The 24,829-nt window shown below is 62.2% G+C and overlaps 8 protein-coding genes across 8 annotated transcripts; all 8 read right to left on the bottom strand.

Annotated features, from left to right (window-relative positions):
- Positions 1 to 486: 486 nt before the first annotated feature.
- On the bottom strand, positions 487 to 2,343 carry LMJF_07_0620 (conserved hypothetical protein; the record flags this gene model as incomplete). Its single annotated transcript, XM_001680917.1, has 1 exon — positions 487 to 2,343. The coding sequence occupies one exon, from the start codon at positions 2,341 to 2,343 to the stop codon at positions 487 to 489; it is 1,857 nt and encodes a 618-aa protein (XP_001680969.1).
- Positions 2,344 to 3,386: 1,043 nt separating this feature from the next.
- LMJF_07_0615 (conserved hypothetical protein) lies at positions 3,387 to 4,160 on the bottom strand (the record flags this gene model as incomplete). Its single annotated transcript, XM_001680916.1, has 1 exon — positions 3,387 to 4,160. The coding sequence occupies one exon, from the start codon at positions 4,158 to 4,160 to the stop codon at positions 3,387 to 3,389; it is 774 nt and encodes a 257-aa protein (XP_001680968.1).
- Positions 4,161 to 4,991: 831 nt separating this feature from the next.
- LMJF_07_0610 (conserved hypothetical protein) lies at positions 4,992 to 5,582 on the bottom strand (the record flags this gene model as incomplete). Its single annotated transcript, XM_001680915.1, has 1 exon — positions 4,992 to 5,582. One exon carries the CDS (start codon positions 5,580 to 5,582, stop codon positions 4,992 to 4,994), a length of 591 nt encoding a protein of 196 aa, XP_001680967.1.
- Positions 5,583 to 6,947: 1,365 nt separating this feature from the next.
- LMJF_07_0600 (putative electron transfer flavoprotein-ubiquinone oxidoreductase) lies at positions 6,948 to 8,675 on the bottom strand (the record flags this gene model as incomplete). Its single annotated transcript, XM_001680914.1, has 1 exon — positions 6,948 to 8,675. The coding sequence occupies one exon, from the start codon at positions 8,673 to 8,675 to the stop codon at positions 6,948 to 6,950; it is 1,728 nt and encodes a 575-aa protein (XP_001680966.1).
- A 1,204-nt stretch (positions 8,676 to 9,879) lies between these two features.
- On the bottom strand, positions 9,880 to 13,653 carry LMJF_07_0590 (conserved hypothetical protein; the record flags this gene model as incomplete). The annotated part of the gene is made up of 1 exon (XM_001680913.1): positions 9,880 to 13,653. The coding sequence occupies one exon, from the start codon at positions 13,651 to 13,653 to the stop codon at positions 9,880 to 9,882; it is 3,774 nt and encodes a 1,257-aa protein (XP_001680965.1).
- Positions 13,654 to 15,901: 2,248 nt separating this feature from the next.
- LMJF_07_0580 (conserved hypothetical protein) lies at positions 15,902 to 19,492 on the bottom strand (the record flags this gene model as incomplete). The annotated part of the gene is made up of 1 exon (XM_001680912.1): positions 15,902 to 19,492. The coding sequence occupies one exon, from the start codon at positions 19,490 to 19,492 to the stop codon at positions 15,902 to 15,904; it is 3,591 nt and encodes a 1,196-aa protein (XP_001680964.1).
- A 1,481-nt stretch (positions 19,493 to 20,973) lies between these two features.
- LMJF_07_0570 (conserved hypothetical protein) lies at positions 20,974 to 22,368 on the bottom strand (the record flags this gene model as incomplete). The annotated part of the gene is made up of 1 exon (XM_001680911.1): positions 20,974 to 22,368. The coding sequence occupies one exon, from the start codon at positions 22,366 to 22,368 to the stop codon at positions 20,974 to 20,976; it is 1,395 nt and encodes a 464-aa protein (XP_001680963.1).
- Positions 22,369 to 24,151: 1,783 nt separating this feature from the next.
- On the bottom strand, positions 24,152 to 24,829 carry LMJF_07_0560 (putative ras-related protein rab-14; the record flags this gene model as incomplete). Its single annotated transcript, XM_001680910.1, has 1 exon — positions 24,152 to 24,829. One exon carries the CDS (start codon positions 24,827 to 24,829, stop codon positions 24,152 to 24,154), a length of 678 nt encoding a protein of 225 aa, XP_001680962.1.

Here is a 24,829-nt window from a genome sequence, read left to right as displayed (position 1 = left end):
CGCGTTATGTGTATGCACAGACGCAGAAAGGAACAGTCACAAAAGAGAGAGAACCGCACAAGACGGGGCGTGTGTGTGCGTGTGTGTGTGTGTGTGTGTGTGTGTACACATGTGCGCGAGGGGAGAAAGGGAGAGGGGGGAGAAGGTGGAGGAGGAGGGAAGCCCCATGAGCCGCTCAAAACTGTCGATCGACCACACGCGCGAAACGGTGTCTCATCTCTTCACCGTATCTTCTCTGCGATACGAAATGCCCTTCTCGTTGCCCGTATGACGGGCAGGTGCTTCTTCTTGTCTCTCGTGTTGTCTTCATGAACGCTCATGTACCTCAAGCTCCTTCCCTCCCTCACCGTCGCTCTCCCTCTCGCTGTAGGCGGTGGGCACGCCGCCCAATACCAGAAGAAGCGGTGACTGAAGTAACAGTACCCACACAGGAGCACCTTTGCAGACGCACATCCACACACACACACGGCTCTTTTCACGCATGTTTCACGAGGCGGGTGCAGAGGGAGGCGCAGCAACCGCATGAACCTCCCTCATTACCTCCTCTCGGAATCTGGACAGCTGCGCAACGACGCGTTGGAGTCGCCTGTTCTCAATTGCAGCGCGCTCACACTCCATTAACAGGGCCTGCGTGCTCTGCAGGTGCAGCTCGGGCAGCGCAACAGGGCTCGGCACCGAAGCCACGTCCATGACCACTCGGAGAGGAACTTCTGCAGCGATCGAAGTCTGCACCGCAACGTCTTGAAGGGCACCCGCGGCAGGCCTCGTCGCTGTACTGTCCCCCGATGCATAAGCCACCACATCCGCCTGCGACCACGCCTCCTTTCGGTCCACTGAGGTGGAAGCCGCACCTAACTCACCATCACCCTTCCCCTGACAATTCTCTGCGCACGACGCATCACCACCAGCACCAGCAGCGACCCGGTCCTCCTTCAAGCGTTGCACCTCCGCCTCCAATGCGCGATGCTGCAGCTCACCATTCTCCACAACGCTTCCCGCTTTCACCTTCCACTCATCCATCGTTGCCTTTAATGCCTTCATCGAGACAGCCGCATCGTCCCGCTCGCGCTCCGCGGCCTCTAGCGCCTCCTGCAGGCGGCCCATCTCCGCGGCGCGCTCGGCAGCGCAAGCGCTCAGAAGAGCCTCGCGGTCCTCCTTGGCCGTAGCAGCAGCGGCGCGTAGTTCATCGATTTCACAGTTCAGCTCCGTGATCTGCCTCTTGAACGCCGTGCGGTAGGACTCCACCTCCGACCTGTCAGCCTCCTGCACCAAATCGCGCTCGTGCCTCGCGGCCTCTAGCGCCGCCTGCAGGCGGCCCACCTCCGCGTGCAGCGCCTCCATCTCCGCGGCGCGCTCGGCCTCACAAGCGCGATCAACACCGGTGGCAGTCCCCAGCGCTTCCAGCTGCGCCTCGAGATCCTGAACGCGGTTTTTGTCCGCCAGCATGGCCATTTCGACCTGTTCCTTCCACGAAGCTAGCTGGAGGTGCACGGCTTCCTGGAGGACCTCAGGTGGAATATCCGCTGCAGCTATCGGTGCGGGGGGCAGAGACAAAGTGTTGCCGGGCAACTCTTCTGAGGAAGTGGAGGGCGGCGGTCTCAGCGCTGCAGACGGTGCGCTCATCAAGTTTTCCGTGGTCAATGTGGCAGCGGCGGACGGCAACAGGGCCTGCAGTGCCGAGCGGTGCTGCTCTTGAAGCTGAGACTGAGCTTGTTGAGGCTCTTCCCTAACGGTGCAGAGCTCTTGCTGAGGAGCAGATACCTGCGCCTGCAGCTGCTGAAGCTGGGTAGTCATATAAGACTCACCAGCGTCCGGTGAAGGTGCCGCTGCCACTCCGAAAGGCGCGTTGAAGGGAGCGGAAGACGACGATGGTTCGCGTGATGCGGCCGCGGCCGCGGCCAGTTGAGCTTCGAGGCCGCGGATACGCTCCTGGTCAGCTGTCATGATGGCCATAACCTTCGTTTTCCACGCGTCCACCTTCGCCTGAAGCTGGTCATATTCACGCTGCCTCTCACGCAGCTGCTCCTCCAGCCCCGAGACACGCAAGGTGTTCTGAAGCTGCTCTTCCTCCCGTGTCTGCTGCAGTTGAAGCAGCTGCGATGCGGAAGCGGTGGCTGGTGTGTCAGTACTCGAGTTGTGCGGGGGGGTGCTCGAGTTGGCGTGCGGGAGCTGCAAGAGGCTCTCCTCCGCGGACGTGCCAGTGAGGCTTTCGATAAACGCCTCCATGGCCGATATGCGCGTGTTCTTCTCACGGATCTGATTCGCCTGCTTCTTGGCGATTTCAATGAGATTCTCGCGCGGCATGCAGGCAAGGTCGACGACATGCGTTCGCGGTGATGGCATCCTTTTTCGACCCGTTTACTGTTGTTGTTGTGGCTGCCCGGCTTTACACTAGCACAGCTGTAACGCACACATGCGTTCGTTCGTTCTGTCGTCGGACGTGGAGGGGGCGGGCGCGAGAGGGGGGAGAGGGGGGGGAGGCGGTCACTCGCGCTTCGATGCGGTGCGCCTGCGAGACGCTCCGTGTAGCAAGGTCCCCGGCAGACGCTCGGCACGACAACCACACCCAAAAGCGAACAATCAAAAAAAAGGGGAAAGAGGAGGGGGGAGGACGGCTCGGTGCGCCGCCCCCCGCGCCGCTACCCGCGCCTGACAAAGGGGGAGGAGGGGAGGAGGGGAGGAGGGGAGGAGGGGTCAAGCAAGTGTTCGTGGTGGCGGGGTGGCGCGTGCGAAAGGGACACGAAGAGATGAGGGGAAAGGGGAGGGGAAGAGGGGAGGGAGGTATGGGACGGGAAGAGATTAGAACCAAAGCGGAGGTGGACAACACACACACACACACACATAGAGAGAGAGAGAAGACAGACGGGGAGAGGAGAAGGCCACGTAAAAACACAACAGACGCGGATGACGCGCTCCAGTAAGCCGTGCCCAATAGTGGGCGGGGCAGAGGTGAAAAGACCTGGAGAAAGAGAGGAAGAGGGGTGACAGAGGAGACGCTGGTGACGGTAAAGCCTGGGGGAGAAGGAGGGGGGAGGCTTTGTTGGTCCCTCCTCCGTGCAGGATGAGGAGAGAGGGCATAGCCACCGCGCAGGTGATGCGTCTTGTCGTATGGACCGCCCGTGTTGGTGCATGTGCGTGTGTGTGTGTGTGTGTGTGTGTGTGTGTATACGCGCCAGAACTACGGCAAGGTGAGACAGAAAGAGATAGAGAAACGGGCAGGAGCAGATCACCGTCGCCACGCCCCAGCCATCCCACGCTCCCCGGCACCCCATCATTCCCACCGCACACAGAGCCACACGCACAAGGGCAACCGCGATCTTCATATTCCTTTCGTTTCCTTCTAATGCGACTTCATCCAGGAACGACACACACACGCACGTTAAAGATTACGCAATGGGTGACACAGTGCCCACCACCGTCACATCAATCGTGCAGTCTGGCAAGGCCGCTGACGACTCAAAGTCCGCGGCCTTGCCAGCCTCCTCGCGCAGCCGCTTGCCCACGTTTGCGTGAGCCGCACTGTTGGCAACCGTGCGGTTGGTAGCCGCGCCCGCGTCACCGGTCCTGCTGCAGGGAACGACGGTGAAGCTCAGCCGCACCCGCTCCATCTGCGTGCGCAAGTCGATCCTGGCGAAGGCGGAGGCGAAGACGCCTGGAGACGGGCTTCGGCCTGCCCCGCGAGCCTGCGCGTTGACAACACGACTGTCATGCGGCGTGGACGGCAGCGTCGAAGCGCCGGCATGCATGGATTTGGCCGAGGACGAGATCACAGGACCTGAGGGAACAGGTGCAGCAGTACCATCAAACCGCAGCGGAATCACAGCGACGACGTACGGCCGCGGCGCGCTGCTCAGCTCCCCACGAATGTGCGCGTGCACAATGATATCAGCCGTCAGTGCATCGCCAGGAAGCAGAGATGACGGCACGCTCTTTGTGTGCTGTTGCTGCACATGTTTGACGGTGCCGTTGCTCTTACAAGCGGACGTTTTCACAGGCCCAAGTCGCGCGTGAATGCCACTGATCTGCAAGGTGGACTTGCCAATCGGGTAAGGAACCGTCAGCGTCCACGCGGACGCGGACGTCTCACCGCTGTGCCGCGCGTTCGGTTCACACGCGTCTCGCAGCGACGGAATCTGTAAGCCCAACGCGATCGGCTTCATCTGTCACAGAGAGAGAGACAAATCTAGCGTGAAAGACGGTGCCCACAGGCAGATGAGCGGTGATGTGCGAGTAAAGGATACAGAAGGAGGGAAGGTCTCGCGGTTCTTGCGAAGCTCACGCAGACGGCCGACGCCACCAACACCTGAAGAGATGCGCGACGCTCCGGTGGGCAGAATACGAAAGGTGAGCGAGGAGAGAGGAACCGAGCAGTGCACGAGAAGGTGGATGGCGACTGGGTGGGTGCTTGGCGAGATGCCAAAGATGAAGCCAAGAGAGAGGAGGACACGTGCACGCACGCACACACATAGAGGTGACGCCACCACTCGCGACGTGAGAAAAAAAAAATGGAAGCAGCTGTGCAGATTCGCAGCATAGAAGCTGCGCATGCGTGCATGTATGTGCATGTGTGGGTGAATAGGGGGGGTAAGTGGCTCGCGTTGGTTGCCCTGTGACTCTTAGATTTGCTTCCTTCGTCAACTGTGCCATCACCCGATAACCTCGCGTACACCTCATCGCACGTGCATACATGCGTGTGTTTGAGTATTTCGGCATCGCCGTCTCCTGCGGATGTCGTCCTCCCTCTCGCTGTCTCTCAACGGACCAGGAAGCCAACGGCGGCATGCTGCACGTGAAACGCACGTACCTAGTGATGAAGGCTCCTCCACGATCTCATGTTGTGTGCAGGTGCTTGCTCCGGTTCACGGCTGTTTACGTGGATTATCCGTTACGCGTTCAACTCGCGGCGCGCGAACGGGGAGGCGGCCTGTCCGCCTCCGCCTCTACAGCAACTCGTTGTGTTGTTGTTTTTTTTCTACTCCGTCTCTTTTCGATTACTCGTCATCGGACAGATCGTCGTTCTCCCCGTCATCACTCGACTCCATGACGTCCATGGCCATGCTGCCATCCTCCTCGTCCTCGTCTGCGGCACGCTCATAGTAGCCGGTCAGGTGCACCGTCGGGTAGACAGCGGTGGCTTCTGCGCCAGCACCATGAGCACCTGCTGTGGTTTTGCTGTGCTTCTGATTCCGCCCCGTCTTCTTACCTGCGTGCGGAGCTGGCGAGGGTGACGACGACGCAGCAGCAGCAGCAGCCGTAGATCCCGTCTGCGGCACGAGCACAAACGACACCGGCTTCGAGAAGAGAAGCTGCAAGGGGCAGTACGTGATGTGCTGCGCCGGGGACAAGGAGCAGACAGCGAAGCGAGTGGGCAGACCGTGACCCTGCACGCACAGTGTAACAGGGTTGTACGCCTTGGCTACCACTGCTGGAGACGAAGACGCGCCGGCGTCCGTCGACTGCTGTGGCGGCACCACACTCGTGACAGCGCACTGCGTGATGACGAGCGTCGTCCCCTTTGGAATGGTGAAGCTTATCGGGACCCCGTCCGGCTTCAGTTCAGCGCCGAAGAAGCAGTTCAGCATCTTGTCGTGCGCGTGCGCGATCAGGTGCGTTATCGCGTTGCTCGTGATTGACCGATTTCGATGTCCGCCACCTCTTTCGTTTCGCTTTTATGTTTCGATCGGCGGTGGCGGGGAGCAGGCTAGTAGGCACACACACACACACGCACACACGCCCCGCGCGTGGGGGCATGGCGCATGTCCGATTTGGGATGCAAGATGAACACCGAAAGGAGGAAAAAAGGGATACGACGGTCAGAGGGAGGGTGGGGGGCTGGATGCGATTACGCACCTCAATGTGCGCGCGCACACTTTCTGGCACCCCTTGCCTGGGAGGGAGGGAGGTGGGAAGACCCGGACGGGAGTGCGCCGACACGGCACGCGGCACACGAGTCCAAAGAATAAGCTACAGAAAGCATACCGCACAGACAGACACGCATGGCAATCCTTGTCGGTACCGGAGGCCCGAAACCACTGCGGCCGCCCTGCTGCGTGCGCACATCGATTAGGTCTTGGCATGTCTCTTCCCCTTGCTTGGGGATCTCTTTCTGAGGCGGTGCCCCTCTCTTATCTCGCCCTCGCTGCTCCGGTTCTCTGACACCACGAAACGAGAACAGGAAGGAGAATAGAGAGAGAAGCGGGGAGACGCGCAGACGCACTATGTGATGGCCTGCAGAGGCGTCCAGGAAACTGAAATGAGGGAGGGGCGGGGAGGGCGAATGCGTGCGGGCGTGCAACCGTCCCCCGCTCACAAGCGCACACATACATACGTGCCCGCATACGCCGGCACGCACACCGCTGGAGTTGGCACAACGCCATCAACGGTTTACAACAGGAACTCACCGCCTTCTCTTCACTGACTCAGGCCCACATCACTCTTCTCAGCACCCGCCCCTCATCACTACCTCAAGAGTCGCACATTCTCCATGCATACCTCTGTCGCCCGCCGCTACGAGAGCAGTGTGTAGCCGATGAGATTGTTGGCTCCAACTTTATCCAGCGCTCCTTCTCAACATCATCACGACGATTGCCATTGCCACATAAGAAGAACGGTGGTGGGCAGGGAGAGTGAGAAGAGCGGGAGAGGGTCAACGAAGTAAAGCGAAGGAGGAGAGAGCAAGAAGGGAGCAGGCGCACACCCGCTCATACATGCGCACGACAACGCGAGCAGAGACGAGCCCGATAGAAACAAAAACCTGCAAGCACTTTGAGGGACAGAGAGGCGACAGCGACGCAGAGGAGGGGAGGGGAAAGATAGGATGCTCGCACGCACACGCAAACACACGCACGCACAGCGAGAAAAAGCGGGGAGGGGGAGGGAGGGGAGGGGGGGGGGCTGCGACACCAAATACGGGTGTGGAGGGGGAGGCAGGAAAGGCGGGAGGGGCTTTACATCTGGCCCTGGTAGTTGGGGCCACCGCCGCCCTCGGGCACCGTCCAGTTAATATTCTGCGTCGGGTCCTTGATGTCGCACGCCTTGCAGTGGAGGCAATTCTGCGCGTTAATCACAAGCTTGTCGTTGACGAACTCGTACACGCCAGCTGGGCAGAAGCGCGCCTCCGGCCCAGCATACGCCTTCAGATTCACCTCCTCCGCAACCTTGGAGTCCTTCAAGCGCAGATGGCAGGGCTGGTCAGCATTGTGGGCCGTCCCGCTACGGCTGTGGTTGGTGAGTAGGTCGAAGGTGAGTGTGCCGTCAGGCTTCGGGTACTTAATCTCCACGCATTCCTTCGCCGGTTTCAGCGACAAGTTGTCTGGTGTGGTGTGCTTCAGCGTCCACGGTTCGCGGCCGTGCAGCAGGAGTGAGGTGATGCCGGTGTACAGCATGCCCCACTTGAAGCTCTTGTAGAAGCTCTGCCGCACGTTGCGCACCGTGTAGAGCTCCTTGTACAGCCAGCTGCTACGGAAGCAGTCGTCGTAGCTCTTGCATTCCACGCCGCTGGCCGCCTCCTCCTTGCCGCCCTTGAAGGCGTCCTCGTAGACGGCCTCGGCAGCCAGCATGCCAGACTTCATGGCCGTGTGCGTGCCCTTGATCTTTGGAAGGTTCAAGAAACCAGCGCAGTCCCCCGCCAGCACGCCGCCGGGGAAGTGCAGCTTCGGCAACGCGCTGAAGCCGCCCTCGACCAACGTGCGCGCACCGTACAGGATCGGTCGGCCACCCTCCAGCTGCCCTCGAATGAGATCATGCGTCTTCCACTTCTGCATCTCCATGTACGGCCGGCAGTACGGGTTCGAGTAGTCGAGGCCCACCACGTAGCCGCACGAAATGAGCCCGTCGCCGTAGTGGTAGAGGAAGGCACCGCCGTAGGTATTGTCGTGCCCCTTGTCCGTCGTCGGCCACCCCACCGTGTGCATGACGGTGCCTGGGTGGTGCCGCTCTTTGGGCACCTCCCACACCTCCTTGATACCGAGCCCGAACGTCTGCGGGTTGTCGGCGGTGCGCAGCCCAAAGCGCTTCTCCAACTGCTTGGTGCAGGATCCGCGGCAGCCCTCGGCGAAGATGGTCTGCTTCGCGCGGAAGATCATGCCGGGCTCGTACTGCGCCGTCCTCCTGCCACTCTTGTCGACGCCCCTGTCATTCAGCTGCACCCCTGTCACGGCGCCGGTCGCCTCGTCAACGACGACGTCTGCCGCCGCAAAGCCGGGGTAGATCTCCACCCCGAGCGCCTCGGCCTGCTCGCCAAGCCACTTGCATATGCCACCGAGAGACGTGATGTAGTTACCGCGATTGTGCAGCGTCGAGGGCAGCCACGGCACCTTCACGCTTCGTGACGGCCCTATCAGCACATGGAAGGCGTCGGACGTGACGGGCGTCATGCTGGAAAGAACGGATCCCTCCTGCTCACGCCATCCGGGCAGCAACTCATCCAACCCGTGAGGTTCCACGCAGGCGCCGGAGAGCGTGTGGGCGCCAATCTCGCTGCCCTTTTCAACGAGGCCGACGCGGAAAGAGTCCCTCTGGTCCCCGGCGAGCTGCTTCAGCCGAATAGCAGCCGAGAGTCCCGAAGGGCCACCGCCGACAATGACAACAGCGAACTCCTCGACGTCACGGTGCACCTCAGGCCCCGCAGCAGCCGCAGCGGAGGCACACAAGTAGCGCGAAGTCCAGCGCAGCATGATGACGCAACACAGATGTGCTATCCGGTAAATGATGCGCAGCGTGTGCGTGTGCGTGTGCGTGCGTGTGCGTGCACCACGGAAGCGCGGGTTCGAGGTAGGGAGAGAGAAAGAGAGGGAAAGACAAGGTTGTGTGAAGCCTGAGAGCCACAAGGAGAGGCAAGACGTCAAGACACACACAACGCAGGCGAGCGAGCAAGCAAGAGAAAGCAAAGGAAAGAGGAAGAGAACGGAGCACGTACGCGAAGGTGTCGCTGCGGTGAGTGGATGGGGTGCGTCGGTAAGGGTGTGGTGGGTGCTTGCGCCAGCGCGTGTATGTGCGCATGTATTACGGTTAAGTGGCTCGTGAAGCAAGACAGTAAAAAAGAGCGCACGCGTAAGGGGAGGAGTAACGAGATGCGGCGTGGGTGGTGCATGGCGATGGAGAAGCAGCGAAAGACAAGGAAGAAGCAGAGGCGGGGAAGACAGCGAGAGATATCACTGTCACCTCGTTTGTGTCCTCGTGGACGTCTGCGATGGGGCGCGTGTGTGTTCGGCGTGTGTGCTCTCTCCGTGAGAGAGGAGGAGGTCTCCGCGCGCACGTCTATGCTGGTTTGTTGGTTTGTTGTTCAGCGATTTGTGGGGGGAGAAAGGGAGGACAACAATGGTGGCTGATGCAAACCGTGGATGGTCCCATACACTCGAGGTAGACACACACACACACACACACACGCAGCAATGCGTGTGTGTGTGAGAGAGAGAGAGAGACGCAGGCCGGCGGCCGTGGACGCGCGTAAAGCCGTGCGTGGGTGCATGCCGCTCCACAAAACGGGGGGAAAACACGCACAGGAAGACTCGATGTGTGAGTACTCGCTGGCCGTCTGCTTCGCTGCTGGCGGGCGTGTTGTGTGTGTGTGTGTGTGTGTGTGTGTGTGTGTGTGTGTGTCCGGTTGATCGAGTTGAGGGGAAAGAAAAGCAAAGAAGAAGCTGCCCTTCACCTGAACAACAGAGAAGCCCCAGCACCGCGATGCGCGGCGAGAGAGAGAGAGAGAGAAAGAGGGACAGGAAGACTCGGGGAGGTTTAGTGGCAGCGACAGAGCAAGTCCTCGGACGCCCTGCAAGTTTCGCCAGCGTCTTCACCGCCACGCCGCCCGCTCCCACCACACAGACACAGACGCACACACACACACAGCGACAACGCACGCATACGCAGAGAAGGACGCTGCTATGCCACGTGATGTCGAACAAGAAGCCCGACGACAGCCACGGAAATGGCGCCGTACAGCACCGCGTCCTCCAACGGCTTGTACCATGCGAGCACCGTCCCCAAAGCATCCACGGCGTTCTCCATGAGGTGGTTCCACACCGCTTGAAGCGTGGTGGTCAGTGTGCTCAGTAGCCCGTGAAGGACGTCGCGCTTGTCCTGATGCACCTGATGCGTGCCCTCCGCACCAGTCCATAGTGTGACGTCAACCTCATCAGCCCCTGCCTCCGCCATGGAGGATGCTGAGTGGGCAGAGGCCGAGGGTGAAACCGCGGGCGACGCGGACGACTCCAACTGCGGCAGCAGCCGAAAAATGCCGAAGTGTCGCAGAGACCACTGCACGTTGAGCACCGCCAAGGCAAAGTGCACCGCCATCGAGCCCCGCTCCTCTTGCCTAAGCGAAGCCGTGTAGTACTTCCACGCGAGGTACACGTCGACGCCGCGCGCCATCGGGTCCGCACTGGCGCGGTTCCACGCGTTTGCGGCGGCCTTGAGAGCAAGGTGGAAGGCCGGCGATGCCCGCAGATACTCGGGCGGGTTCGAATGGACCTTCCACTCGGCCCCTACCGGAGCGCTGGTGTAGTGCCGCAGCACTTCAGGACGCTCCATCACCTCCTGCGCAGACATGCCCTGCACCACCCGCGTCGCGCGAGAGGCCTTGTGCAGACCCAGTTGATACATGAAGCCTACATTGAAGAGTGCCTGCGCGTTGTGATGGTGATCACCAGCGATGCGGTAGTACGCCAGTGCACGCTCCATGTCCACCCCGTACTGTGGGGACTCGCCATAGTAGTAGAAGTTGCCAAGGCGCAGATACGCAGCCCCGAGAGTGGTATGTGTGTGTGTGTGATGCAGCACAGTGCGCTGCAGCAGATGGTAGAGCAGCTCACTGGCGGCCGCCTCGCCGGAGAGGTACTGCGACGTCCCTCCTGGAGCAGAGGTCAAAGGCCAGAGAAGAGGAACCGCACCGCTCTTACTGGCGTGCCTACCATCTGGCAGTGGTGTGTCCGCCACCTCAAGGTAGTCGTCCACGTACTGGACGGCCGACCAGGAAGCGGCCGCGTCGCCGGTCTCGGCCAGGCTGAGCAGCTCGACGAAGGAAGCCAATGACGTAGTGGTCGGGCCTTCATCCTCGTCGGACGACACCAGCGACTCCTCCACAGCGTGCAGGCGGTCAAGAAGGCCGGAGAGCAACACTTGATACTCAGCCTCCGATCGCGGCCGCACAAAGCCGTCAAGACGGTCCGCAGCATCGTCTTCGTTGGCACCGTCGCCATCGTCCTCGCTCCCGCTGCCATTATGCGATGGCACGCGCCTGGATCTCGTCTCCTTCGACAGCCGTGCGTCGCGGCCTCCGTCGCCACCCATCTTCCCTTTCACCTGGCCATGACGCTGCGGTTGTCGCTGCAGATCTGCATTGTCAGCGCCGACGCCGGCGCCACCACCCCAGTGGCGGTTGCCTGGCGCGCGGTGCTGCCAAGTGCCAAAGGACGCGGTGCGCTGGTACAGCGCCAGTGCCCGCTCGCACTCTGCCGCCGGCAAGGCGCCACCATCCTCGGTGGCCTCGCTCAGCATGTTCGCTAGCTGCCACTGCGCGAGCACGCTACCTTGTTTCGCCGCCCTTTCGAAGAGACGACGCGCCTGTTTCTTGTCTAGTGCCACTCCACGACCGTGCAGGAAAAGGACCGCGAGGTTGTACAGCCCTTCAGCGCAGTGGCTGCGATAGAAGTACTGCGCCGCCGTCGAGAAGTCCGGCGGCCCGTTCGACGGCGGCGCCGCAGCCTCGCCGTTGTTGTCGGCGCCGGTCGCGCTGTACTGCTTGTCTTGATAGAGATACCCTACAGCGTGGAGGAAGCCCATCCCATTCAGGGACAGCGCATCGTTCTGCAGAGCGCCAAGGCGGAAGTGGTGGAGGGCCCGCCGAAGGTCAGGCAGCAGCGGTGGGCTGATGGACGGGTCGCCGGCCATGTACAGCTGGCCCAGCGCTCCATGAGCTCGTGCGCTACCCTTTCCAGCGGCGGTCTGAAAGTAGGCGGCGGCGCGACGGCCATCGCGCACCACCTGATAGTCACCCTTGAGGAGCAAGTACCCTAGTGTGAGCAGCGCATCCACGTTGCCAATGTCAGCCTGATACTTGAGGCTGATCAGATCCAGCCGGCGCTGCTTGCGCACGTCAGACACGGCGGCGTCGTCGCGGTAGGCGAAAAAGGACATCGACCCGCTGCGGCCACCCTTGCCGCTGCCAACCGTCTTCGCGCCAGCGGTCATCGGTTCCGCACCACCGCCCGAGGCAGCGGCAGTTCCATCGTACGTCATCGCCACCGCGTCCGCCGCCTCGCGGTAGTGTGCCAGCGCGCTCTCGCAGCTCGCCACGACACCGAGGCCGAGCTTGTAGCGGTACCCGAGCGCCATGTGTGCCTCAGGGACAGCCTCCATGGCGGCAAAGGAGTAGTACATGAGCGCGTCTCGCTCGCTGCGAGGGACGCCGATGCCGTAGGCGTGCAGCACGCCGAGAAGCCAGTTCAGCCGGGCATGTCCGTACGGCGCCACATCACGGGCGCGCTGCACGAAAAGTGTGACGTTCTCGTCCACGTAGAGCGCCTCCAGCGCGTGGTAGTAGAGGTAGGACAGCGCCAGTCGCGACGGGGGTGGGGATGGAGGGTGCAGCACATCGTGTTCGTAGCGATGATACTGCGTGGCGGTGCTGCTACTGGGCGCGCTGATCGTGGCAGAGGCTGTTGAAGAGGACGAAAGCTGCTCCCCATCCTTTTCCAGCCCATCATCATCGACCTCGTCCAGATCAACGGCAGCCCCCCTGACAGCGCCGTCTGCCTCCCCCTTGAAGGCAATCTCAGCCGTAGCAGCCGCAATGTCATCTGGCCCCTCCCAAAACGAGGTGACCGCCTCCTCCGACTCCATCGCCCGCTCCTCATGACTGATGGTGTCGACATCTGCTTCAGGATTGGCGTCGCCGCGTTCGGCCTGGCCGTCTGTCGGCTGCGCATAGGCTGCAGCTTCACCGTTTTCTTCAGAGGTCATCGGCACATCACTGCCGCCTTGGCCATCGCCGTTCGCGCGCCGCTCGTCAAGTGCCTGCTCGGTGACAACGGCCGCCACTTTCACGACGTGAGACGGAGAGTCATCGGTGCGCGGCGCTGCAGCACATCCCGTCTCGGACACCTCCGCAGTCGCCGCGTACGTGGCAGGCTCCGCCGCACTTGCGTGCTCCTCTGCAGTCGACTCCTCCGCTTCAGGCGGTGGCGCTTCTGTGGGCCGCACCTCCTCCACCGAGGCACCCGCCATGCCGCCGAGAACCTCATCATCAGCCGTAGTGTTACCTGCACTATGTGTGGCACCATCGCCCCCAGCCTCTCCGCCTTCGGCCCACTGCTGGTGCATTCTATGGTGCCCCAGTGCCGGTTGCTCCTGCGCCTCCGGGACAGAAGTGCTGTCCGCTGGCACCTCGCCCTCCGTTCCCTCGTGAGCCTGAGCTGCCCATGTCTGCTGCGGCATTTCTGAAGTGCTCCACGTCGTCACCGCTTCCAACAAAGCAGGCGCTGTTTCGGCTGTGGCTGTTGACGAGGCCTCCTGCTGCGCGGCCTCCGCGGCAGCCCCATGCTGTCCCTCCCCCGCCTCACACGCAGGCTTGCGTTGTAGAGTGGTTTGCGCGTCACGGTGGAGAGAGGTGGCCTGCTGATCCTCGTGCGGCTCCCGGCTGTTCCCCTGGAAAGGCATCTGGTTCTCCGACGGAGCGGCGTCACTTGCGCAGTCTGGCACGGTGCTTGGGTGAGCCTTCCAGGCCTCAGCCGCTCCGGCGGCGCTATCCGAGGCCTCGCCCGCTGACTTGTGAGGCACGTCGTATGTTTCCTGCACCTCCGTCGGTGGTTGCTGTGATGTCAGTGAGCCCCGTTCCTCCCATGCAAGGGTGGGAGCAGCGGCCTCGTCAAACGCGGGCGGCTCATCTAACTGCGCTGGTGTAGCAAGGTCCTCGGGTGGCGGTGCAGGAGGAGAAGCTCTCCACTCCGACACCGCATCAGCAGAAGCAGCGGTTACACCGACATCGTTGCTGGGAGCAGTGGCGGGCTTGGTAGCCGGTGCTGCAGCAGGCGCGCCATCCGCGCACGGGGCACCCGTGCCGTCTGTGGAAATAGCTGACGACATAGTGTCCGTCGGCTCTCCTGCCTGCTGCTGCTGCTGCTGCTCATGCTGCCAGCCTCCTCCTTCGCCGCTGTGCTGAGCACCGTGCGGCGGTGCTTGGCTCGGCACACCCTGTTGCGGCGGCGGCGGCAGCGACTCAGACCAGTAGCGCTCCACCACAACAGACTCGTCCGTCAAGGCCTCTGGTGGGAGGCGAGGAGCAGAGCTCGGCACACTGTTGCTCTCTGCAGCCCCATCTGTTGATACCGTGTCCGCGCACAGCTCAGCAGAGTGCCCTGCAGCTCCTTCGCAGAGCTCCTGCCGGTTGCTCGTGGACTCTGGCGCGCCCAACGCTGTGTCGTCAGGATGCAGCACAGAACCGGCCGGCGTAAGCGAGTCATCCGTGGCTGGGGCATGCGGTGTGTCTACATGTGCCGCGGGTGCACGGGCCATCGAATCAATCATTTCTCTGCCACGGACGTCCATCGGCTGCCGTGATGCATTATCCTCCGCTTCAGCCAGAACGGGTTGTGTGGCGAGGCTTGCGAGTATGGCGAGCACCGTGACGGTAACTGCAATGCTCCATAGAAGGCTGCACCGCAGCTGACCGCCGCGACACCCGCGACGCGAGACGCTACGGCTGCCCATCGCGACGCCACACAAGCCCACACACCGACGTAGAAATATATGCAAGGGAAAGGAAGGGGTCTTCTGATCTTCGTGGACCGCTCGCAGTACGCACGGAGACTACTTCAGCTGCATAAGAATGATAAAAGAGAACCCCAGTGCACACGTTGGGTGGAGCAAAGGACGTGCGTGGGTCTGCAAATAGGCTGTGTGTGTGTGTGTGTGTGTGTGTGTGTGGTGTGTGTGTGTGTGTGTGTGTAGGTGATACTCGTGAAGTACAAGTGAGGAGGAGGAAGAGAGCAGAGCGAAGGGATGCTGCGGCGTGCCCTTGATGCTGTGTATTTGGCTGCTGCGATGGCCGTAACCTCCAGGAAGATCTACCTCAGTGCGTGGGTGGGCGAGGGGGAGGGGAGAAGAGACACAGGAGATGCAATGCAGGTGCAGAAGCCTGTGTAACATAAAGATAGGAGGGCGCTTGGGGGCAGCATTAAGACGGGATGAACGCAAACGCACATATATACGTGCGTGTAGCTGAATGTGTGCATGCGCGTGAGAGCGAGGGTAGCAGAGAAGGCATACGCACACGCACACACACAGGGTGATCTGGTTGAAGATGTCGGACGGACTTCTGTTACTATTTCAAGCAGACGAGGGAGACACAGCGGTGAGAGAAGCGTGTGCTGTGACACACACATGCGCACATGCTTGCACACCTCTCTTGACACGCCTGATTACCTCTGCAGAGCGCCTTGGAGGGTCCCAGCCACGCTGGAGTCAGCGCACAGGCCCCCACGCATTCGCCTCCTCCTCCCGCTACCCGCAAAGTACACCGCGTGCGCGCTTCCTCTTCGCGCCGTGGTGTGCTTGTGGATAAGTATCCACATATATATATATATATATATATATATATATATATGCTCGTATGTGTATATATGTATATGTTACGGTGTTACCTGTCCATCCATTAGCCTTTATACGAGCATACATTATATATATATATATAGCTGCATGTATGTGCACTGCCCAATGCGTCGCTCAGCCGCACCCTTCCCCATATCGTGGCAGACCCCCCCCCTCCTCCTCCGCACGCACGCACGCACGCACGCACGTCGGCGAGAGAGAGAGAGAGAGACAGAGAGCACGGGTGGGTAGGTGGCGAAGGGGAAGAGAGGAACGAGTTCACGATCAGGGCGGGGGAAGAGCCAGTGAAGAGAACGTGTCACCGCCAGGCATCGACAAAGGCGGTCTCGCTACGCAAGGCGGCACTATAGGCGATGGAAACGCAGGTGCACCGCTTGGCGGCCGCAGCCGCAGGCCCGCTCTCGGGGTTAGAGAGCATCGCTGCGACGACGCTGGGTCGCAGCGGCACGCGGATTCGAATCCAGCCGGCTGAGGCGGAACTGCCCCACGACGAGCTCGCATCCTTCTCCCGCTGTGCCGCCTCGACGCCATGCAGGAGCTCCCGCTCGCCGCTCTCCACAACACCGTAGCACGACACGGGAAACCCGTTTTGGAGGGAGGCAAGACTGCGCACGACGCCGCACCTTTCGCCGCCGTTCGGCTGGCCGTGTGCTGCTACAGCGGAGGGTTGAGCGTGGAAGAGGACGGCGACTACCGCGTGCTCGAGCGCCGCTGCCAACTCCGCGTGCGTTTGGCGACTTCGCCGGCGCTCAGCACCAGCAACGGCAGCGGTGGCACGGGACTTCACCTCTGCGGAGGACGAGGAGGGCAGTGTGGGTTCCACCAGGCAAACATCACCGAGCTTCTCATCACGCTCGGCCAGCACGATCGAGTGCAGTGCCGAGAGCGGCGCCTCGAGGAGGGTCGTCTCGGGCTCCTCCGCGTTCGGGTGGTCACTCGCCGCCTTCGCGCCAGCGGCGGTGCGGCCGGCGTAGTGGCGGAGCAAGGCCGAGAAGTACGTCTCCCACCGCTGTTGCCGTCCACGGCTGCCCTTCGTCGCCTTGATGCGCGCTATCGACGAGTACGTCTCCTCGCGCTCCACGCGAACCGAGTGCACCTGGCCGCGCCACCTGTGCGAGCTCGTGGTCGTGGGGGACGACACCGGCGACTCGCGGTCTGAGGGCGCAGGCGGCTGGACAGCATCCTCACGAGCGTGTGGATACGGGAGACGACAGAGCAAGGCCGCAGACGGCGTCGCGCTACTGAGAGGCGCACCCTTGATCCTGTTCTTCTTCGAGCCCGCGGCAGGACCACCACTGTTCTCACCAGCAGCAGCAGCGGCCGGAGAGCTGGCAGAGCTGTAACGAACAAGGAAGCGGCGCTGCACCACCTCGGCGTTCAGCCCGTTGCGCGGATCCAGCAAGGCTGCCGTGTCCTGCACCCACAGCTCCTCCCGTGCCTTGTGCAGGTGAATCACCTGGCGTGGTCGCAGACGCCGCAGTGCCTCGACAGAGACACGTCGTCCCGTCTGCAGAACCCACCCATGCGTGTTCACCACCACAGGATGTTCTCTGCTCACCGCTCGCGCCTGCGCACAGACAGCCGCCAGTGCGTTTGCCGCAGTCAGCGGGCATGGCGCCGGTGTGCTGGCGCCGATGAAGAAAGCTGCGACAATCTGAGCGCAGCTCGCGTCGTGTGCGCGCAGCAGCGGACGCCGCACAATGGAGAGCGTCAGCTGACCCGGGACGCCGAACTCGGGCTGCGCGACATCGAGATCGAGCCAGTAGCAGAGCCCGTGCTGACTGAGGAGGACGTTTGCCAAGTATCGGCACAGTGTCGACTTTCCAATGTTCGCAGAGCCCAGCACCATGACAGAGCCGCAGCCCTGTGCCGCGATCGACGGCACAATGCTCGGCACGAGGGCGAGATCGACGGACGGCTCGCTGCGGTGGGCGACAAACGACGGAATGTCCATGTACGTGCTCGACGGCGCGGCGTCGGCATCCTGCGATGCGCCCCCCTTCTTGCTCACCTTCGACTGGCCACCAGCAGCGCCGTCCTGACGACCGCGCTTGCGGGTGAGGTAGAACCTTCGCGTCGGACCTTCGCCGCCACGCCGGCGCATGGAAGAGGACGGCTGCAAAATCAAGAAGATCGGTGGCAGCTGGTTGGAAAAGAGATTGCGCCAGCTCTGCACCGTCGCCTCCACCCAATCCCAGTCCACCGCCCCAAACACGGACTCGCAGCTCCACTGCAGCGACTGCAGGAAGGCCTCCTCCTCGTCCGGCCCCTCAGCAGCAGCAGCAGCAGGTGCTGCTGGAGTGCCATTCACCGTCGCAGACGTCCTGCTCCGTGATGCATCACACACGCCGCGGTAGTACAGAGGATTCAGTGGCTGTCCCAAAGCATCCCCAGCGTCCATCGACGTGCTTTCTCCGGCAGCGGCGGCCGTCGAAAAACTTCGAGAGGGCCAGGGAGGCGCCGGCACGCGGTGCCACTGGGGCAGCTCCATGTCCTGCGCGTGCCGTGTCTTGAGCCGCTTCATGGGCATCAGCACCGCTCGGTGCTCTTCGTGCCACAGGGTCAGTTGCTTGCGACCAAGGTAGAAGCCGTTGACAGAGACCTCGCCAAGGCCAAAACCGATGATGCCGCACGGTCCTTTGATGGTGACGGAGTCGCGAAGTCCGACGAGGGTGTGGTGGCATCCACTGCGGCACATGCGGTCCTCGTGGCACGCAAAAAAGAAAGACTGAAAAAACTGAGAACGCACAGCCGCCGGACTCGTGTTGCTGCCGCTGTCACCAGGCTCGTCGACCTGTGCAGGCGGCGCCGCCGTACCGCTCTTGTCGTGTGCGCGCCCCTGGCGCTCGTGCTCAGTACGCTCCGCAGCGCCGAACCCGCCGCCACCGGCGGCACTGAGATCTCCATGCGGCGCAGATGCGGAGGGGTCTAGCAGGTCACCATCGACGTCTCCATCCTCTTCAGCTTCCTCCCCTTCGTCGTCGTCTCCCTCCGCGCTGACGGAGGAGAGCGCTTCGCTCTCCGCCGTGGATGATGCGCTGTAGTCCGTCTCCCCCTCCGAAGAGTGCGCGCCACTCTCCTCGTCCTCGCCCTCCTCGTTGCTGTCCCGCTCCCTGTGCACCTGCATCCGAGACTCCTGCCGACTCAGGAAGTCCGGATCGAAGCCAGCCATGTGACGCCGCACGCGGTGGTGCTCACGCGCCTCCTGTGCCTGCTGCCGTAGCTGGTGCCGCTGCCGACGTGTCAGTGCCCCCGAGGACTGCAGTGCCGCACCGTTACGACGCCCATGCACTGCCCTCCCAGCCGTAGCCTGCATCATGAACGCTGATTCAGCGCTGAGCCGGTCCTCCCCATCGCCGGAGTCGCCGCTCGACGGCACCGCTGCGAGCCTGCCGGGCACACCGCCGCTGTCCTCGGTGCGGCTGAACTTGATGACACTCGCCTTGCCAAAGGGTGACGCGTCCTCCTCGTCATCATCGCCCTCCTCGTCAGCGACGCTGTCGGAGTCGCTCTCCCTCACGTCCCCGCGCGCACGCCGGCCTATGCTCTGGACGTGACCTCGCAGGACATCCTCGACGGTGGAGCCGGTGATCGGCTTGCCGGACTCCAAAGGCAATGACGACGAGGCGGTGCCGGCAAAGAGCTGTCGACGCCACTGACGCGAGAAAATCACCGGCTTCTGCTGCCGCGGTAGCAGAAGCGTCTCTTGGCCGTCATCCTGCGCGTAGCTGCTGCTGGCCGTTTGGTGGGCCGCCACCGCAGCCGAAACAACCGCCTCGCTTACCTCCTCGACGGCCGTAGGAAGGGCTTCTGGCGCTGTAAATGGGAGCTGAGACGTCTTTGTGGTCAAAGCCGGAGACCGTGGGGAGGATGCAGGTGACGCCTCCATGGTACTGCTCGACGCCTTCGCACCCCTGACGCAACCTCGAGTGCTGCCACGAGTAGAGGAAGGCGCTAGCGGCAGCGGCACAGGCGCACCGGCACGAACGGCTGTCTCTGACGTCGACGCCGTTGCAGAAGCGGTGGGGTCGGTGCCGATCGCTTGCGTTGCCGCTTTAGAGTATCCTAGCTGCTGAATGCGCTGCAGCACGGCAGCCGGCACCCTGACGTGTCCCGCTGCAGAGAGCATAGCACCGTTGCTGCTGCTGCCATTCGTCGGTGCCGCCACCTCGATCTTCGCCACACCCGACACTGTGACGCGGCCGCTTCGCGTCGTCACCGCTGCTGTCGCCGTTGTCTGCTCGGCCGAAGTGGTGAATGCTACCGAAAGAGGGACGCTGCCCACCCCGTCCGCCACCGACTGCGGGCGGGCGTCGACGATCCTCTTACCCCGCCTGGTGGGCATTCGACCAACAGCTCTCAAGGGTACGAGAGTATGTGTGTGCGTGTGTGTGTGTGTGTGTTTGTGTGTGTGTGTGCGCGCCCACGCGCTGCACGTCACTACTCGGCCGCTACAACTGCAGAATGAGCAACAGGCGCAATGCGTGTGCGTGTGTGTGCGTGTGGGTGTCGATGCCCCGCAGTGCGCACCGCATCAACACCAAAAAGACGAACACCCGAGTCGATGGGTGCGAGAGGGAGAGAACGAGGGAGGAGCGAGCGGCGTGGTGCTGCAATGGATGAGGTGGCCACCCGCATGCACGCACAGGTGCGGAAAGGATGGCGCACCCGGACAGAATACGAGAAAAGACGGTGCCGCGTCCTCCGCCGCCTGCCCTGTTTGATTTGGGCCCTTGTGCGCGTGCGTCTTGGAAAACGCTGGGAAGAGAAACATGCCCGCACCCCCTCCCACATCCCCATCCACGACTCCCTCTCGCCCGTCTGGCGGACACACGAACGAGGGCGGCGGCAAGACCGTGAGACGACGGCGGCAGAGGCGGGGCGAGGGAGTGGCCAGGGGCGCATAGGGGGGGGGGGGAGGGTAGTGCAACCTATGCAAGACCACCCGTGTCGTTGCTGTTAGAAAGATACCAAATAGGGGGAGGGAGCGTATTCAAAAGCGTTCCGTTGTCGCACAAACCCCACCCACCTTCGCGCTCCTTTAGTCGATGCAGTATTATCAGCGTGCATGTTACGAGAGTCTTAGAGAAGCGGAGATTGGTGGGGGAGGGGGGTACGCGTGAGCGGGAGCGCGCGTTGTGAGAGGTGAACGCAAGGAGGGTTACTGCCTCGTAGGAATAGGCACCCTTTGAGCTCCACCGCCACCATCGCCACCCTCCTCTTCCTCCTTGACTTGTCACCATCTGCAAGCAAGCAGGCAGACATCGTTCCCAACAGCTGCCAGGCAGGGCCGCCCATCTGTACGTCTGTGTGACGCCTGCCTGGACAATTTCTCCGTTAGAGTGCGTAGGCGAAGAGGGGCAGGCCTTCTCATTCGTCGGCAAAGTGCACCGCCTTCGCAGACGCGTTTACCTTCGCGGTGGGGCTTGGCGCCGGTTGCTGCATCGACGCGCGGGCCAGCAGCTGGCGTTTCTGCTCCTCCAAGATACGGTGAAAAGACTGCTGCTTCTGCTCCTCCTTACGCTCCTTGCGAAGGGAGCGAGTCTGCAGGCGCTCCTCGCGGCTCGCCTGCACCGCCTTGGCCAGCTTCACCCGCTCGCGCATCGAGAGGTGCACCTTGGCCGCGGCCGCCTTTGCAGCCTCCATCACCTTGGCGTGCTCGGCCTCGAAGACGTCAGGCTTCGACTTCTTCGCGGCCGGCTTCGATGCCGTGGCAGCCTCCGTCGGCAAAGTGTTCACCGCAGCAGCCGCACCCTTCGCTTTCTTCGCTGATACAGACCTGGTCTGCTGCGGCGTCTCCTTGCTATCCTCCTCGTCGCCGTCACGAGTACGCTTCCGAGATTTGGGACTAGCCATCTTTTCCGTCCCCTTCGCCTCTCGCGCCTGGGCGTTGACGACCTCGTTGTCGCTGTCCGTGTCGTCACCGCGCTGTGCTGCTGCCGCCTTCTTCGCCTCTGGCAACGCAGCCTGGGCGGCGGGCGCTTGCGTCAGCAGCGCCTGACGCGTGCGCACTGTCAAGTCGCCATCCCGCGTCACGCGGAAGCGCAGCGCCCTCTGCTGGCGCATCTTTTCGATCATCTTCGCGTTCTCGGCCTCGAGACTGGCCGGGATGGCGCCGTCCATGATGGGGAGGCGGCACTGCAGGATGCCGTTCTCGAACTCGTACGTGGCCGCCGCAGCGTCGCACAGCATGCCCTTCGGGTACGGCAGCACCAGGCGGTACTTCTTCGTGTGGCCGCACGTGTCGACTACCAGCCGATTCGTGTTCGTCTCACTGATGTCGATCTTCTGATGCGGGACGTGGTGCAGAACCACGTCCACAAAGAACATCTTCTTCTTGAAGTGCACCTCCTGGTGATACGTGGGAACTAGCGTGGAGGAGGAGGCGGCGCCGTGGTTGCTGGCCCCGGCAGCGCCTGCAGACTTCTTGGCGGGAGAGCGGGCGGCCTTCCTTGCTGCCGCCTTTTTCGTCTTCCGCGCGGGAGAGTCGGCCGCAGACGCAGCGCTGGCGGCGTCGTCGCCCATGAGCCGCTGACGCAGCTCCTGGACCTCATCTGGGAGAATGATTGCCCCTCGCGTTCTCATTGCCGAAGACGCAGCGGTCTGCTGAGCAGCAGTAGCTGCCTCACCGTTCTTGGCGGCCGCGCGCCGCTCACGCTGGCGCTGCTTTCGCTCGCGCTGCTGCACCTCCTTGCGTGCCAGCCGAGCCTGCTTCGCAATCTGGCGGAGCTCCGCCTCCTCCTTGCGGACGTTCGACGGGGGCATGGCGGTGGGCGGTGGGAAAGGAGAAGGGTGTCGTTCCTATCTGTCCCGTGGGAAGCACTGCTGCGTGTGAGCCGAACGGCAGCGAGTATTGTCTTCACTGGGCGTCGCGTCGATGACAATGGCTTGTGAGCCTGGGTGTGATGTGGGGGTATGCCTGCCACTACACCAATGGAGCGGGAAGGGGGGCGCGGGGAGGGCGCAACACCAACTGTGAGAGGATGGACGGTGCAGTCCAGCAAAGGAGGGAGAGAGACCGAGATAGACGGCCAGGTAGCAGCACAGGTAGAAGACGGGAGCTTGTGGAACTACGCAGCATGCTTGGATGATCCGATGTGCATGTGTGTGCGCAGGCGCGGCGACAAGGGGGTAGGAGAGCGGGATGGTGTGGTGTGGCCGTCTCCAGGCGACGCTGTTCTTTATGAGTTGGATGCGGCTTCCCAGATATCAGCGACACCACATGCGTGTCGAGAGAAGAGGGCACCTGTGCGAACACACACAGCACGAGCATACCCACCCATACATGCTGGTAGATACACCCTGGCATGCGTCAGCGCATACAGCAACAGCGGCCCTCGTAGCACGGCTCTGACGACGGCACAGGTTACCACGTAAGGTATGCCTCTGCCGCGCAGTAGCGAAGAGGAGCAAAATCCCACAAGAGAGGGAGGGAAAGAGAGACAGCGACACGGAGAGCGGCAGACAGAGAGGGAGGGGAGGATGGGTGGATGGGAGGGGAGGATGGGTGGCGGCCGATGATAAAAAGCCGGCCGACCAAGCACATAGGTGTATGTTGACGGCCTCCACACCTTTACCCCCACCATCGACCGCCTCTCCTTACAGCCCTCCCACCCCACCCCACCCCACACACACCCTCCTCCTCCTCCGACACAGACACGCACACACGTCAGCAGGTGGAGTGGGTGTGAAGAGACGCGTGCACACGCTGTTGCCGCTACAGCCTGCTTACGGCGGCGGCGGCGGACAGTACAATAAACAAGAGAGCCACGCCAGCCAGCTGCAGCAAGACAGGAGGAGAGCAGTGAAGAGAGCGAGAGACGAAAGAAGGAGGTGGATGCGAGAGAGAGGAGGAAGGGATGAGCTTACGCGTTTGGAGTGGGAAACCAATAAGGGGGGTGAGAGGGAAGGAGCCGATGCGTGTGTCCATCAGCATTATCACCCCCTCTCGGTCCTGCACCCCTTCGCCCTATCTCCTCTCTCTCCTCTCTTCCTCGGAGAGCACCAAGCGAACAGAAGGCACGGCACATCTCGAGCAAGCGCCACAACACGCGAGACATCACGCAGCGGGGAAAAGTCGGGGCCACGTGCTATGAGGGACGAAAGTCGCGTGGAAGAGGGAGGAGAAGGCGGTGAGCAGAAGGGGAGGGGAGTCGGTTGGGTTGGGCGCGTGAAACAAGCCTGGTCCCGACAGAGCGTCTCGCCGCTGCACGTGCGCACACAGCCCGGCACGCAAACACCAGCTCACTGTGGTCGTTTAGAATCTGCTGAGCAGCTCAACAACCACTACCACTGCCACCCTCGACGCCGCCCTCCTCCTCTTCCATCTTTGCCCTCTCCCAGCCACCTCATCCTAACACGCGCTTACACGTACCGCACGTGCTTGCGCAGCGAGGCGTACGCCCACCCGAGCCCTCCACACACACACACACACACACGCAATCTCCCTTGTGGTTCCTCTACGGCCTTTGAACGTATACGCATATATGTGCCTGTGCGTGTGTTCTGGGAAGTCGGAGGGTAAGGGACGGAGCAGAAGGAGCTCCTCCTAGCAGCAGCTCGACTCTGCCGCCGCAGCAACGCCGCCACTCGTGCCGGCCTTCAAGTCCACTGGACCCCCAGTCTGGCCGCTGTTAGCGGTCGAGGTGGGAATGGCGGCCGTGTGCAGCTGCACGCCACTCTCCGGATCGACCGGGCTCATCACACCGCTCTTCACCTTCTCGTGAATGCGGCGCGCCGTAGACAGGAAGACCTCCTCAACGTTGTTGCCGTTTAGCGAGCTGCACTCCACAAAAAGCAGATTGTGCTCCGCTGCGAACTGAGCCGCCTCCTCGTACGACACCTCTCGCTCCTCCTCCAGGTCAGACTTGTTGCCTACGAGAATGAAGACCGTCTCGGGCCCCGTGTTCGCGCGAGCATCGGTCAGCCAAGTGCCTATGTGGGCGTACGTCGATCGCCGGCTAATGTCATACACAAGGAGTGCGCCAGCTGCGCCGCGGTAGTAGCCTCGCGTGACAGAGCGAAAGCGTTCTTGCCCGGCGGTGTCCCACATCTGCAGCTTCACGAGCTCACCGTTGATGTCGACGACCGTGGTGCCGAAGTCGACACCGATAGTGTGCGGAAGGTCCTTGCGGTACCGCTGCTCCGTGAACAGGTGCATGAGACAGCTCTTTCCGACGCTCATGTCGCCGATGATGATGTACTTGAAGATATACTTGTGACTCAT

Source organism: Leishmania major, chromosome 7 (genome assembly GCF_000002725.2).
Source record: "Leishmania major strain Friedlin complete genome, chromosome 7".
NCBI classification, from domain to species: domain Eukaryota; phylum Euglenozoa; class Kinetoplastea; order Trypanosomatida; family Trypanosomatidae; genus Leishmania; species Leishmania major.
Note: the sequence above shows the minus strand (reverse complement) of the source record. Positions and strands in the feature narration are given on the sequence as shown.